At 43.4% G+C, this 16,310-nt stretch overlaps 1 protein-coding gene across 1 annotated transcript; it reads right to left on the reverse strand.

The window, feature by feature from the left end:
• Positions 1 to 6,971: 6,971 nt before the first annotated feature.
• Positions 6,972 to 9,244, reverse strand: sowahaa (sosondowah ankyrin repeat domain family member Aa). Its single transcript, XM_080201376.1, has one exon. The coding sequence runs from the start codon at positions 9,077 to 9,079 to the stop codon at positions 7,319 to 7,321; it is 1,761 nt and encodes a 586-aa protein (XP_080057502.1). The 5' UTR covers positions 9,080 to 9,244; the 3' UTR covers positions 6,972 to 7,318.
• Positions 9,245 to 16,310: the final 7,066 nt, after the last annotated feature.

The following is a 16,310-nucleotide window of genomic DNA, read 5'->3' on the forward strand; positions in this document are numbered from 1 at the left end:
TTCAATTCTTAAGGAGTTGAGCTGGGAGTGCACTGTGTCAGTTGAGTTGAGTTACATTTCATCGCCTCAGCAATTATGATAATATAGCTACTATAGTAAGCCACATGCATACGGGAACAACTAATTTATTGGTAATTACCTGGAAGAGGTGACCTTACAATGGAAAGAATGGTCACCCTGTCAAAGCTATTTGGGGAAAAGCCTTGCCCTAGTGAGTAAGCTTTAGAAGCTAAAGCCACACCATCGTTTATATTTTATTCATTCAAAACAGCTAAAAATAAGCAGGTCAAATTATTTATTGAAGGCTAAGCTAGAACAAGGAGGTTAGCAAGAAAGTCTCCATTTCACTTCCATTGTGGAGCCTCAGCTTCCCTAACTTTACAGCAATTAACTGTGAGTGAATATGTTTCCACTGGCATCCCTGTAAAAAGCTGAACCAATACTCCAGCTGTCAGCACTGCATTAACATTTAAGAACATGTTTGTCTTTTCTGTTGTTTTTCCTGCTAATCTAATTTTAAATTTTGTTTACAAAATTTTGTTTTTGTTCTGTCTATCCTTTCTCCACATTTTGTCCCTTTCTCCCTCACACCGATGCCTCTTCCCAAACCCCAACCCTTTTGCTAAAATGTTGAGTTGTTTCTCTCGACTATGCTTTGGAACAATTGCATCCAACCCTTCCTTTGGAGGGCCAGTAAAAACTGTACAGCCTGAGGTAGTTGCTGCTAATAAAGGTGATGTGGAGATGCTGGTGTTGGACTGGGGTGGACGCAGTAAGGAGTCTCACAACACCAGGTTGAAGTCCAACAGGTTTATTTGGAGTCACAAGCTTTCGGACCGCTGCTACTTCATCAGGTGAGGTGTTGTGAGGCTAATAAAGAGCTATTTCTGGTTCCAAAACAATCCTTTGCTTCCTGTATGGACATTAGGTAGCCAAATCACAATTTAAAACAGTTTTTTAAAAAAGCAAAGAAACTGAAAAAAAAGATCAAATAAAGCTGACTGAAAACAAAAATCTAGGTTCACCTTACCAGTGAAAGGAACAAATAAATTCTAATGTAAAACTTTTATCTATTTATAAGCAAATGTTATAAACTTTTTATTTAATTTGATAGGAAATATACAATAATGAGATAAATATATGGTGTATGTGCGATTTTTCAGAAATGTGCTGTCATTTTAAAATGGCTGTATACTAGGAGGTTTGCTTTGAACATAATGGATCGCAGATATGCCTGTGCAAGAGAACAATTCATGTGTTAATTCACCTCATAGTCTTACTTATAATTCCCTGCAAACCTGGGGATGTGATTAGTGCACAGATGTGAACAGGCTTCGATCATGTTCTGCTTTATTGTTTTAATGACTCTGGAGAATGTTAAATAAGAGACAGGCTAGAATTATAATCTTTAAACTATTATAATAATTTATTATGACAGAGTAAGCAATATGAAGGAAATACAAGCAATGAGAGTCATGCCCTTCTGCCAGCCATGGACCCCGGTAACGCTGGCTGGTCTGGAGTTCGCGAGGTCCTAGCACCATTCGCGATACCAGTCTGAGGTGAAGTCCAATGTACCCGGGTCGAAGCATCCCTTTTACAGTGTGACCCAAACAACTTTACGTGAGACTTGGTATAAACACACATTTGGAAAACAACATCCAAAGATATCACTTGAAGGCCAGCACATTATTGTAGTGCAGCTGCATGTTTAGGTTTTAACAATATGAATATTGTTGTGCTGACTGGTGAATATCTTAACTCCTTACTTTCTATACAGATCACTATGTCTAAAAGTTCTTTAAATAGGTGAATCTTGTGTATGTTATAATAATGTTTTAAGTATTTTAAGACTTTATTTCTACAACTGAAGATTATTTTTAGCCTTTACAAGGTTTTGATTTATTATTGTCACATGCATTAGTATACAGTGAAAGGTATTGCTTCTTGTGCGCTAAACAGACAAAGCATACTGTTTGTAGAGAAGGAGAGAGTACAGAATGTAGTGTTACAGTCATACCTAGGGTGTAGAGAAAGATCAGCTTAATGCAAGGTAGGTCCATTCAAAAGTCTATGGCAGCAGGGAAAAAGCTGTTCTTGAGTCAGTTGGTGTCATCAGGCTTTTGTATCTTTTACCTGATGGAAGCAGGTGGAAGAGAGTGTGTGAGGTCTTGATTATGCTGGCTGCTTTTCTGAGGCAGCAGGAAATGTGGACAGAATCAATGGATGGGAGGCTAATTTGCATGATGGACTGGACTTTGTTCATGATGCTTTGCAGTTTTTTTGTGGTCTTGGACAGAGCAGGAGCCATACCAAGCTGTGGTACAGCCAGAAAGAATGATTTATATTGTGCATCTGTAAAAGTTGGTGAGAGTCATAGTGGACATGGCAAATTTCCTTAGCCCCTGAGAAAGTAAAGGCGTTGTTGGGCTTTCTTAACCATAACGTCAGCATGGAGGAGCCAGCGCAGGTTGTTGGTGATCTGGACACCTAAAAACTTGAAGCTCTCGGCCATTTCCACTTTGTCCCCATTGATGTAGGTAGGTGCATATCCTCCACCACACTTCCTGAAGTTGATGACTATCTCCTTCATTTTGACATTAAGGGAGAGAATATTTTCATCGTACCATTCCACCAGATTCGCTATCTCTTTCCTGTACTCTGTCTCATCATCAAGCTTTGCAAATTAAAGCCATCCCCACAAGAGAGTGATGGCACTGAAGCATGCAAAATTGGGAAAGGAAATTTCCTTATGAGAGTTGGGATAAGGCCATAGTTCAGAATCCAGCCCCAATACTTTGTTGATCATAGCCTAATTGATCCAATAATTCTGTCCATGAGTGATGCACCAGTTATAAGGAAATATAATATGGGAACTGGGCTGCTATTTCACCTGAACAGAAGTCAATGAGCATAGTGACCAGTCAGATCACAACTTAATTTAGAATCAAGCTACCTCTACCAGCTTTCACTTTATCCAAAAATTCTTGCTTGATGTTATCATCATTTGCTGGAAGCGTTTGTGGTCGTATTCAACAAAACCCTCACCCAAATTGTGGTCAGGTTTCCAATTTCTCAGTAGGCAAAGGCATTGCATCATATGACACTGAGCTACACTGTTGAAGACTCATTTTATACCCTAGCCAAACTGTATGCATAGAATCCCTACAGTGCAGAAGGAGGCCATTCAGCCCTGACACTGAGGTGCAATTTAGCATGGCCAATCCACCTGACCTGCATATATTTGGACTGAGGGACGAAACTGGAGCACCCGGAGGAAACCCATGCAGACACAGGGAGAATGTGCAAACGCCACACAGACAGCATTAGCTAATCTGCACCCAGGCATCAGTGTCTGGGAGGGTTAAATTGGTCTTGCTTTTCATTCCTCAGCTCTAACTGTGTTCTCCTGCCCTCCAGAGAAGAGTAGGCTCAAGTACCACGAAGTCTCAAACAGAAATATTGGCCTAAGGGCAGTTAATGGAATGGTGCCCCAGCCTGAGTAGCCACTTTGAGGAGGGGATGCTTAAGTGGAGCTATTATGAAGAGAGACCAGAAAAGAAAACGACATCAAGTCACTATTTCTTCTGTTGGCATCACAGCTCTGAGTTTCTCTGAGCCTGATGACCGACTGCGACCTTCTCTGTTTTCTGATATCACTGAACTACGCATTGGTTAATTAATAAAAGGTCATGGCACATTCAGCATTTGTCAAAATCGAGAGTGCTCCATTGGTCAGGGTCAGAATCTTTGATGCAAGAAGTGCAATTTTAGGAAACTAGCTAAGCCAATCAGGTGAATTTCTTTTAGTCCGGATGCTCCGGTTTCCTCTCACAGTCCAAAGGTGTTTGGGTTAGGTAGATCGGCCATGCAAAATTACTGTCTAAGGATGCGTAAATTGTGGGAATTAGCAGGGTAAATGCATGGGAATATAGGGATGGGGCCTGGGTAAAATGCTCTGTTGGAGGGTTGGTGCAGACTTGATGGACTGAAGGGTCTCCTTCTGCACTGTAAGGATTCTAAGTACAAAGATCTAAAGAGGATAAATAAAGGGTCTCCAGGTTACAGTCATGCATTTTGCTGCTTGTTTGTACAGGCAGCGATGTGAAAACACCCAGCAATATGAAACCAAAAGCAAGTTCTGTGACATTCCTTTCCTTCATGTTAAGATCAGTTTCATTAATGTGTTTAACAAAGGGATCCTTGATTCTGAAATATGTGACAAGTTAAACCAATATTCGGCCATTTATTACACTATAGATAGAAAGGCTGGCATTTCGCTGAAAATATCAATAACCTGCAGTGCCTTTTACAACTACTGCCTCTTAAATAGCACCTTTAATGCAGAAAACAAAATCCCACACTGTTTCACTGGAATATAATCAAAAACCTATTTGCACAAAGGGTCTTTTCAATGTCAAAAGTGTCACATCACGTGCCATGTAACGTCCCTTACTTTATCATGAGTATATCATTGCATTTGCACAATCGGACCACTGATTCCCCATAAGTTGCTGAAGTAATTAGAAACATAATTTTTAATGTGAAAGTTTAACCCAAAAGTTCAGTAAATTACACACAAAGATTTATATAAACTGATTAAATTCAGCCATTAAATTTTCTTTCATGTATTTGAGTTGCTTTATTAGGTTTTTTTCTTGAAAGCCTGGATTTGATTATTATATTTTGTCTAGAGCTGTAACTTGGTGAGTTGATCGTTGTTATGTCGCCTACATATTTTGTTGAGCTTAATTTTCTTGATGCATCCATGCCAGTCAACTGAAGTGATGGAATGTCATTACTTTAGTTTCTGACACTTGCTGCTCTGTACCTTTTGTTTAATTAAGAAATTCATGACTTTTAATGGGAATCAATTATATTTGCTCATGCTGATACAGTTATCCTTCTTCACCATACTTGATCTTAACTCTCGTCTATAATGCCAAGGGAGATTGACTAGTTCAACATTATGGTTCAGTGGCATAGAGAGCTCAGGCTGGATTCCTCACGGTATTGGATTCTTACCATTAATTACACAAATTTGAGATTTCTTACTTTATTAGTTTTAAAGTTTATTTATTAGTGTCACAAGTAAGCTTATATTAACACTGCAATGTAGGTACTGTGAAAATCCCCAAGTTGCCACACTCCGGTGCCTGTTCGGGTACACTGAGGGAGAATTTAGCATGGCCCATGCATCTAACTAGCACATCTGTGGACTGTAGGAGGAAACTGGAGCACTCAGAGGAAACCCACGCAGACACGGGGAGAACATGCAGACTCCGCATAGACAGTGACCAAAGCCGGGATTCGAACCTGGGTCCCCGGTGCTGTGAGGTAGCAGTACTAACAACTGTGCCACTGTGTCACCCCATTTGCTCACATATAAAAGGCATTTCCCCTTAAATTCTGTACATTAAAAATATTGATTTATTGATCCTCCATACACTTTACAATATGATTAAGTCTATGCTTTGCCTTATGTTACTGTAGGTGCTCACTATGTTTCTCAGCTTCACACATTTTCTGAAGTTAAAAAAAGTTTCATTTAAAAATGTAGTTGTAATTTTAAGTTTAAAACTTATTCAAATGTATTGGCTTGTTTGTACTGAAATAACATTAATAAATGAAAGCACAATTTCACTTTTATCAGTGGATTCAAATAAAGCTGTCACAGCTTTAAGATGTGTGAAGATTTCTCACCATAGCTCTCTTCCTCACATGACAGGAAATAAGTTTAAAAAATTACAGGTCAACTTTATTTGAACAAAGCTTCTGAAATTAGTCCTCTAGTTTTTCTTCAATTTCTGAAAGTTTTATAAATGACAAGGGAACATATTGGCTTCAGCAGAAAATGATGAACTAACATCCATGAATAATTTGACAAGTAACGGATACTCTTTCAAATAGTGATGGTAATATGTCAAATTTGACACTAGGTTTGAGAGTGAGAAGCAATGGTCACAAACCAGGATCACAAACCAATGCAAACTTTGAAGGCATGAGAAATAACATGACCACAGTAAGCTGGGTTGAACTGTTCAACTTGCAAACAGTGGGAATTATTCAAAATTGTATGTGGTATGACACAACAGCAGAACATACTAAAAAGGGCTAGATCTCCATATTTAATTTCCACCGCTAATTGCCTAATAGATATCCAACTTGGGCATTAAGTTGTCTCCAAAATGACAGCTTACAATAAAAAAATTGAATTAAATCAATGCTCCACTGGAGAACTCAGTGATTCAACACAAGTCAGATTGAGGGCAGTAACTCATTAAAGGGGCCAGATTTATTCCCTCTCATCTCAGAATCACCACGAAAACAATGACCGAATGGGTTGGTTGGTCCTCACTCGACAAGCCCACAATTGCTTTGTGCAGTTGCAAAGGGGTTAAACACCAACAGCTACGTGCTTAGGATCATAAGCTTGAGCTATTACCAACATGCACAAAAGCTTCCTGGACTTGTGTAAATATGCTGAGTCCCTCACGATAAAGAGCATGCAGTTCATAATCAAATAAACAAGAATCTGCTGTGGGATTTCTCTGTAACCTGAGCTGAAGATTCTTAAGTACGCCTCAGAGTGGAGAAGACGCAGTGGGCTGGGGTGAGGGGAGAAGAGTGAGGGCACAGGAGTCACCATCGTGGCCTCCTAACCAAAAACTGCAGGGACGTAATCATTTAAAAGATTCTGACCAAAGCACCTTGGACACATCACATCAGTGCTGCTGCAAATGATTTTGAGGCAGGAAGTCCAGGTCATTATTCAACTAAACATATGAATGTGAACAAAACACAAATCCCCACAAGGAATGACAGGTCAGCAGTTAAATCACTAAGTCCTGACAAAATTTATGAACTTCAGAGAGCCCACGACAAAGCTCATTAAAACGTTCTTCCTGGGCTAATGGGCAATCTGGGAGGCATGCCAGATATGAAGCTCCCCCCCTCCCCCTCCCTCCTGCCCGCCCAAACCATGGCCACACTGGTAGTCTGCTGCAGTGTGTGGGGCTATAATGTAATCTCTCTGCGGTAACACCAGAATTCTGACCCATGTCCCACACATGCGGTAACCTCTGCTTTAATATTTTCACTTAACAATCAACTGACCATAAGAAAATTCTAGAAACAAAACGTGTTTATTACAAGACGGTGCTGTACGTAAACCACAGCGCCGTAAACATTTATAAACTTTTGATTAGTGTATAAGATTACATTTTGACCCAATCACCCAAAAATCACCTATTAACACAACACCAGAAGCAGCAGCTTCACTAATCCATTCCGTTCACTTTAAAAATGACTAAAGTGTTCAGAAGAACACGTCAGTCACAGGTCGACGTTTCAGAACAATCTCTTCTTGCTCTTCTTCCTCCTCGTTCAGTGAAGCAAAGTTCATGCGCATTTTAGGCCTTTTCTTGTGCCCACTCGGAGCAGTAAAGAACTTGCTTGACTTCTTCAACGATTTGGAAAACTCCTGGAAGGTCATGTCATCAACGAATGCGCCCAGCAGAGTGTTTGTGCTGCTCAGGATGGAAGATGCCCCCTTTGAACCCTTTCTATGAGGGACAGATTCAGTGGTCCAAGCCTCCGGGTCCCCCAACAACTGCCTCACTTTGAAGGAATTATCCTTGGTTAGGTAATGGTATGGCCTCTTGCCACTATAGTCCCTTAGAGTTGTTTTTGCTCCATATTTTACTACCAGCTCAACAATAATATTCTCTTTGCCATGTATAGCAGCGATGTGCAAGGGAGTGTAACCACCATATGCTTTGGCGTTGATGTCCATTGCAATGCCATTGTCCTCAGCTGTGTCAACGATCCAGCACATGATCTCACTGTTGCCAGATTTGGCTGCCCAGTGGATAGCGGTGAAGCCAGACATGAAGTTCTTCTTCTCGGCCAAATAGCTGTCTCTCAGCAGCAGCCCCGACACTTGGGTCCAGTGGCCCAAGGCGGTTTTCACAATCCATTCATGCTCGATGGGATCCAGCGGAATCTGATCAGAGAAACGGGCATCTTCGGCCAACCTAGACAATCTCTTCAGCTGAGGCGAGCTTGAACCCATCTCTTTCAGTTGGCTCCTTTTCATGTTGGATGCCCCTGGGGCATCTTGGTCGTCCGGAACTGCTGTGTGCTCATTCTTAATTGGATCTTCCAAACCCTTCTCCTCTGTGTGTTGATAGCGGCTCTGACAATCGGTATACCTACTGGAGTCTGGAGGCAGGCGGAGGGGGTGCATATGCGGCTTGGGTTTTTGGGTCGATATAGCCTTTGGAACTTTTGGAGCTTCCCCCTCATTGGAATTAGCTTCATAGTTTCCCAGCTTTTGCTCGAAACTTAAATTGCTGCAATCGGTGGGGGAAGGGGGGTCCGAGTGCTCAGGTTCAGAGACAATGTCAGTGGCAAGCGCAGCTTTAACCCCGCCTGCAACTTGTTCAGATGAGTCAGAAGGTGCAGAGATTGAAGCACCCTCCCCAAATCCACCCTCAACAGGAGCTTGTGACTGCCAGGGGGGATTGTCCATCACCTCTTCAAGGCTATGGCTCTTGGTAAGGTGCAGACTGTGGACCTCCCACCCCTGAGCCCCCAGATCCTGAAGCTTGGTGGCAGCCTCGGCGTTTCTGTGTCCCTCCAGGGGAGCTGCCAAGCCGCCCAGGGCTCTAACCTGAGTGGGTGACAGCGCAGAAGGGGCGGAATTTCTCCGAACCCCCGGTTGATGGAAGCCCCCCTTGGCTTCAGCAGCCTCCAGCAAGTTCCCCAAACTCTCCCCCTTGTCCAGCACCTTGCCCCGCTCTCTCTGCCTCCCTGCGGCCGGGGAGAAAGTCTGCCGAGCGCTCACCAGGTGCTGCATTTTTTTCTTCAAGACCACAAACTTGACTCCTTCCTCTTCGCGCACCACCGCCACGTTATTAATGAACCTTTTGAAGAGCTCCCGGGCTTCTCGCTTTCGCTGGGCATCGTCGGATGCCAACTCGTTCCTGAAATTGTGCAGCAGTTCCGAGTTCTTGACTTTGCCCCCAGCTTCCACTAGGAACTTAATGACCCCCTCTTGGCTCAGAGCTGGCTCCATTTCACCTGGGCTAAGGGGAAATAAAATTAAACTCCACTCACTCGAGTGCTCCCCACTTCTCTCTAAGGTAAAGGAATTGCCCTGCCCCGCCGAGCAAAGCTGTCATGAGACTAAGCCCAACCACTCTCCCCTTCTTCCCTCCCCTTGTCTTTCCTGCAATACCTGTTATTTCCGGAACAGGACTAGAGGGAGATTATCACATATTACGTGCGAGTGAAAACCAAAGGGAGGAGACTGCTTTGGAGCAGGGCTCTTGGGATTTGTAGTCCTGCAAAGTTTAATTAAACGCGTGTGACCATTGCACCCCACTTTTATTCATGGTTGTCAGGGGGAAAGAAAACTGAACAGGTTGTGGCAAGGAATTTCACCAGAAGGGTTGGGCCATTTGCAGATGACTGTGCAGTTTACCCCATCAAGGAAAACTCCAGGTCAGGTCAGCTCGCTGCAAGATTCTTGGAATTGCAAAATTGGCAACACCACGATGGAAAATGGTTTTCAATGGCAAAAAATGTGGGGCAGAATTCTCCTGTCCTGCCCGCCATGGGAATTGTAGCAGGCAGAACAGGACCATGCAAAGGACCAGGCGAGCACAGCCAGAAAATGCCACCTACTGCGTCACCAAGAGTTTTGCAAGTGAATTTGTCAATGGGTAGATAAATATAGGCGGAAGCTGGAGGAGGTGGTAGAGGTAGGTACAATTACAATATTACAAGGCATTTGGACAGGTATACGGATAGGAAAGGTTTAGAGGAATATGGTTCAAACGCAGGCAAATGGGACTAGTTCAGCTTAGGAAAGCTGGTCAGCATGGACAAATTGGGTCGAAGGCCCTGTTTCCGTGCCTTATATCTCTATATCTCTCGATATAACCGTACTTGGAAAGAAGTACTTGTCGTATGAGGAATGGTTGAGGACTCTGGGTCTGTACCTGTTGGAGATTAGAAGGGTGAGACGGATCTTATTGAAACTTACAGGATATTGCAAGGCTAGAGTGGATGTGGAGAGGATGTTTCCACTAGTAGGAAAAACTGGAACCAGAGGGCACAACCTCAGGCTAAAGGGACGATCTTTTAAAACAGAGATGAGGAAGAATTTCTTCAGCCAGAGAGTGGTGAATCTGTAGAATGCTTTGCCACAGAAGTCTGTGGAAATGAGGTCATTGTGTGTCTTTAAGACAGAGATAGATTGTTCTTGACTAATAAGGGGATCAGGGATTATGGGGAAAAGGCAGGAGAATGGGGATGAGAAAAATATCAGCCATGATTGAATGGTGGAGCAAACTCAATAGGCTGAATGGCCTAATTTTGCTCCTATATCTTGTGGTCGTATGTGGATTCCACATTCAGCAGTTATCATCCAAATCAAACAGGGCTGTTGGATTTCTGAGGAGGGATCTTAGGTATTGCAACAAAAATATCAGAGTTACCAAATATTTGTTCATCCGAAGTGCGAGTATGCAGGTTCTCTGTTGGAGAGATGTAAATAAGACTGAAGTGATCCAAAGATGTGCTGCATGATTCTGCATCAAAGAGTATCGGAAATAGACCAGAGCACAATCCTTGATTGAAGTTTTGGGATGGGAATCATTACAGCAAAGGAAGGTGAAAAATAGACTGACCATGTCTTACAAAATATTGACATGAACTGGTGAGACTGGGCAGAAACGAGAATCTGGTGTCCTCCAACAATAACAAAATACGAGGTAGTCATTCACTCAAACTGCAAAGACCATGGGCAGAATTTCCAAAAGAAATATCAGGTTCGACCTAAAAACTGACATGTTTCTCCCCAGAATCACAGTCAGATTTTCATTCCAAGGGGGGAGTTTTCCCATCCTGCCCTAAATGGAACCATAGCAGGTGGTGGAGGGGGGTGGGGAGGGACAATACAAAGGACTACTGACCTCAGATGAATTTTCCAGTTTTAGGGCAAGCATAGCTGGAAAATCCCACTCCAAATCTTCTGATGCTTTGTCACACATGGAAGTGTATTTTGCGGCATAATTCTTATGGAGCAGGGCCTGATACAACCAGCAAAGCTGTCTCCACAGAGAGCACCCCATCTCAAAATAAAGACACAGGCTCCTCTTCTCCTGATCCTCTCCATCCTCCATAGACATTGGGACTCCCTCATCCATCCTCACTGGCATAATTCCTCCCCCACCTCCCCATCTATCCTTACTGGCATTGTTACCCACCACCCCCCCATATTAGGAAATTCTCCTTGCCCCCTCCCCACAATAAGGTTCCCTGTCCTCTCCCCAAACCCAAGTTAACACTGCCAAGGTCTCGGGGCAGTGCCAGGGCACTGCTCAGCCACATCTCTGACCACCCAAGGGTAACACTGGCCTCCGCACCCCCAGTGTGCTCATTGACTACCGGAGAGCAGTAATGATTCCCATTGGAATGACATCAGACGGGACAGTGGGGAAACATCTGACCCCTCCAGAAGTAATGCCGTTCAGCCGTTTAAGAATATTTAAATCTATTTAAATTGGAAATCAAGTTCATGCCCTCTCTGGCTGTGAATCTGATGATGTTGCTGCTGGGGTTTGGGGGGTCGGCGGAGGTGGGAGCAATAATCTGATTTTGAGATCCTCCCAGCGCAAATTCCATTATGTCTCTCTCGCAAGAGTTTGCAGCCATAATGGGATCTGCACCTGCGGCAAACTGGCCATGGAAATCCCCCTGCCATTTATTTCCTAGATAGTGTATTAACAATCTTTCCTTTCAAGGGCAATACCACAGTGGAACGGATTGTCCAAAGAAATAGTTGCAGCCCCATCACATGAAATCTCTAAGACCCATTTTTAGATTGTTTCCATTTGAAAGTTCTCATCATCAGGTATACCATCTTAGCAGCTCCTGCCTAGTTTGGCGAGCACCACCCAAGTGATAATAGTTTGCCACGCTGACATGACTGAAGGAGAATCAGAGGCTTTTTTTCTCCAGGACAGAGACATTTGGGAGGTCACCTCTCAATGATGAAGTTGTTTGATGGGGGACACTGGAAAAGTTTCCAATGATACAGGAGGTCAGAGCGAGTGGTTATGAACATAAGATAATCGCTAATAAATTCAATAAAGAATTGAGGAGAAACTTGTACATGGAATGGTTAGAATGTGTAACATGCTGCCACATTAGAGTCATTGAAGTCAATCACAAAAAAGCATTTATTAGGAAACTGGATAAGTGCATATAATCATAGAATCCCTACAGTGCAGAAGGAGGCCATTTGGCCCATCGAGTCTGCACCAACCACAAACCCACCCAGGCCCTATCCCCATAACACCATGTATTTACCCTAACTAGTCCCCCTGACACTAAGGGCAATTTAGCATGGCCAATCTATCTAACCTGGACATCTTTGGAGTGTGGGAGGAAATTGGAGCACCCGGAGAAAACCCACGCAGACAAGGGAAGAATGTACAGACTCCATACAGACAGTGACCCAAACCGGGAATCGGACCCATATCCCTGGAGCTGTGAGGCAGCAGTGCTAACCACTGTGCCACTGAATGAGGAAAAAAGGAATGAAGAGACATGTTGATGCAGTTTGTTACATAGGGTAGGAGGAGATTTGTGTGGAGAATAAATGTCAGCAGAGACTTGATGGGCTGAATGGCCTGTTTCTGTGCTGTGATTTTTATATAATTCAATAAAATGTTGTTAAATGTGCAAGCTGTGTACTCATTATGGAAATTGTAACAGTATAATCAGATAGTGTCCACAAGAAGCAAAATAGTGCTCAATTTTCATTTTAAAAGTAACTGAAATCTAAAATATTTTAACTGTGTGATTCAGTTCAATGTTCAAACCAGCAATACTTGAATCTGTGGTGGGTTGTTGTCACCATGGGAATGTGGTTTCCAAATCACTCTACCATTTATAAACTAGGAGGGTGAATTGTTGAGATGAATGTTATAATCTATTTATGATCCTAGTCATATCCAAAAGAGCATTACTCATTTACACCATAATGCCATGCCCAACATTGTTGCAACCCTTATTCACATTTTTATTACCTTTCCATTCAACCTCAACACCAGCTTCACCAATCAACTGAGTTTCGCCCTGTATAATGCCCTTCCCATCCAAAGCCCTGCTGCCTGGATTCTGTCCTGCACTAAAACCTGCTTACCTCTCACCCAAATCCCTATCAATCTTCATTGCCTTCTGAAACCCAGAACAACAGATTCAAAATCATCATGCGCCTTTATAATTTTGCCCATGGCCTTAACTCCCTCACCCCCTCAACCTTTGTAATGCCTTACACCACATTAGGCTTAAATTAGGCATCAGAGTGACCAGGCAACCCACACCATTATCATTGGTAGCATTTGGGCATCAGAGCCCGACCATCGCCCCCTCCTCCCCCCACCACCAGTGCAATACCTTCCCTCACCCCTTTACTGCAATGTAGGCACAACCCCTTCCACCTCCCACTATTGCTGCTCCCCAACATAATGGAAAGCCCCACTTGGGTTCCGAGAGACCTTGTCCCCTTGCCTCACCTTTTACGGTGTCACCTGGCAATGCCGCCCTCGAAGTGTCATGTCCCTGATCACCCCAGGGCAACATTGGCCTTTGCACACTTGGCATGGTCACCTTGATTGTTAGGGAGTAGTGTTGATTCCTGCTGGAGTGGCACTGCACTGACGGGCAGGAACATCTGATGGACCCAGAAGTAACAGCGTTAAGCTATTTAAGAATATTTAAATCTATTTAAATTAATAGTAATCAGGTTTACTGATTATGTCACCAGCGGTGGGGTGGGGAAGATCTGATTCTGAGATCTCCCCCACACAAATCCCCTGATAGGCCTTCTCGTGAGTGTTTGTCCATTATAGCCCTCTTGTGAGCGTTTGTGGCCATAATGGGATTTGTGGCGCAGGTGAAGCAGGGTAGAAGGGGTGGCATGGTAGCACAGTGGTTAGCATTGCGCCTCACAGCGCCAGGGACGCAGGTTCGATTCCTGGCATGGATCACTGTCTGTGTGGAGTTTGCACATTCTCCCTTTGTTTGTGTGGATTTCCTCAAGGTGCTCCAGTTTCCTCCTGTAAGGGGAAGCCGATGCAATTTTTGAGAAAACAGGCTGACAGAGCGGGAAAATCGAGAAGTAAAATATACTGTATAAACGCTTTGCAGGGGCAGGTGCTTAAAAAAACAAGTATGAAATCAGTTGCTTGCGATCACAGTACCAGTAGTCATGGGTCGGGTATGATAAAGAAACGGCTACTACAAACCATAAAAGGAGAAATAGGCGCTGAAGATGTAGGCGAGTGGAACGAACTGAGCAGTTCAAGGGCAGGGGAGGAATCAGTTCACGATAAGGAAGCGCGGGAACCAATTAACAAGGGAAGAGAGATGTATGATAAACTGCATAGGCATATAAGGCATAATCATGTATTGTGAGTGTGTGTGTACCTGCGGGACTGCACCCTTTCTTGCAAGATTGAATAAACTGACGTAGAATGACTCCGCCGTGTCTTTGATTTCAAAAGCAAGGGGGGGAAAGGGAAGTGGGATCGGTGTCCCCAGAGGTGTCTCTTTGGATGGGCTCGACGGTTGAAACCTAACGGTGACAACTAAGCCGATCGAGTTACCCCCCAAGGATTGAGTCAGTTGCTCGGGTGTAATCCATACAAACTGACTGGCCTCGGGTTGGGTACCTCCTACTTCTCACACACTCCCACATTCTGAAAAGACATGCTGGTCAGATGCATTGACACGAATGGGCTCTGGAATATGGTGACTAGGGGAATTTCACAGTAACTTTATTGTTGTGTTAATGTAAGCTTTATTTGTGACTAATAAACTTCTTTAAAAAACTTTGAATGGATCCTGAAAAATCCAGCCCCTACTCCCCCATATCTTCCTCCATTATTCGGGGAACTTCCCCCATACTACCTCACAGTTCATTTTCTCCATGTGATCCATCTTCCATTCTCCTAACTGAATTCCCAGGGAATAGTTGACCAGCAAAATTCCTTTCCTCGCCCCCGTGCTCATTGATGGTCAATGGTCCTTCTTTCAAAACTTGCATCAGGATTCACCTCCTCGAAAGAAACATTAAAAATTCTTGATCCTTACAAACTACTACCCTTTTAATTTTACTAAATTTCCTAGGATGCTACCGGGATTTTGCATTTTAAGGAGAGGCTGGATTGACTGGGACTTTTTACCCCTAGAGTGTAGGAGACTGAGGGGTGATTTTATAGAGGTCCATAAAATAATGAGAGGTAGATGGTCAACATCTTTTCCCAAAGGTAGGGGAGTCTAAAACTCTAAGGTATATGTTTAAGGTGAGAGGGGAGAGATACAATAGGGTCCAGAGGGGCAGTATATTCACTCAGTGGTTGGTGAGTGTCTGGATCAAGCTGCCAGAGGTAGTAGTAGAGGAGGGTACAATTCTGTCTTTTAAAAAGCATTTAGACAAGTAAGATAGGTATAAAGAGATATAGGCCAAATGTGGGCAATTGGGACTAGCTTAGTGGTAAAAACTGGGCGGCATGGACAAGTTGGGCTGAAGGGCCTGTTTTCGTGCTGTAAACCTCCATGACTCTATAACCAAACTCCCTTTTCCTTTCCAAGTTCTCAAGTGTATTGTCGTCTCCTAAATTCGTATTCATCTTGTTTACAAATGCATTTTGAATCTGGTTTCTGTCCTTGCAATTGCTGGGAAATAATGCTAATCGACCTGAACTTATCTTCTCCCTCACTTGGCTTCACTCCAATAGAAGCCAAAGCACTCTCACTCAGTTTGACCATTCCATCGCAAAACTCCCTCAACACATTCACTGCCCTGTGTTTTCAAAATGCTTGTCTGACTTGTGGCAGAGCTGCAATTTCCTCCCATTGAACACTAGGAAGACCACAGAAAATTGTCCTTGGCCTTCCCCATAAATTCCACAGCCTCTTCATCAATCGTATCCACCCTCCCACCTTTCCCACAACTACCATCTCATTATGGACCAGACTGTTGGAATCTCAGCCTATTTGACCCTGAATTGAACTTCTGAATCCATTAACTAAAACCACTTACTTCCATCTTTGTAACCTTTGCCTTAACTTGAATCTATCCTTTGCTGAAACCTCCATAAATACCTTTGTCACCTCCAGACTCAATCATTGCAATGATCTGCTCACTGGCTCTCATTTTCCAACCTCTGTAAGTTTCAACTCATCCAAAGCTCTGAACCCTATTTCTTGTCTTACATCATCCTATTCAT

The sequence above is a fragment of the Carcharhinus amblyrhynchos genome, chromosome 13 (genome assembly GCF_965287045.1).
Source record: "Carcharhinus amblyrhynchos chromosome 13, sCarAmb.v2.hapA, whole genome shotgun sequence".
Lineage (NCBI taxonomy): Eukaryota > Metazoa > Chordata > Chondrichthyes > Carcharhiniformes > Carcharhinidae > Carcharhinus > Carcharhinus amblyrhynchos.

Bases quoted from the DNA above. Each gene is read 5' to 3' on its own strand.
- sowahaa (XM_080201376.1), bottom strand. From the start codon at position 9,079: ATGGAGCCAGCTCTGAGCCAAGAGGGGGTCATTAAGTTCCTAGTGGAA.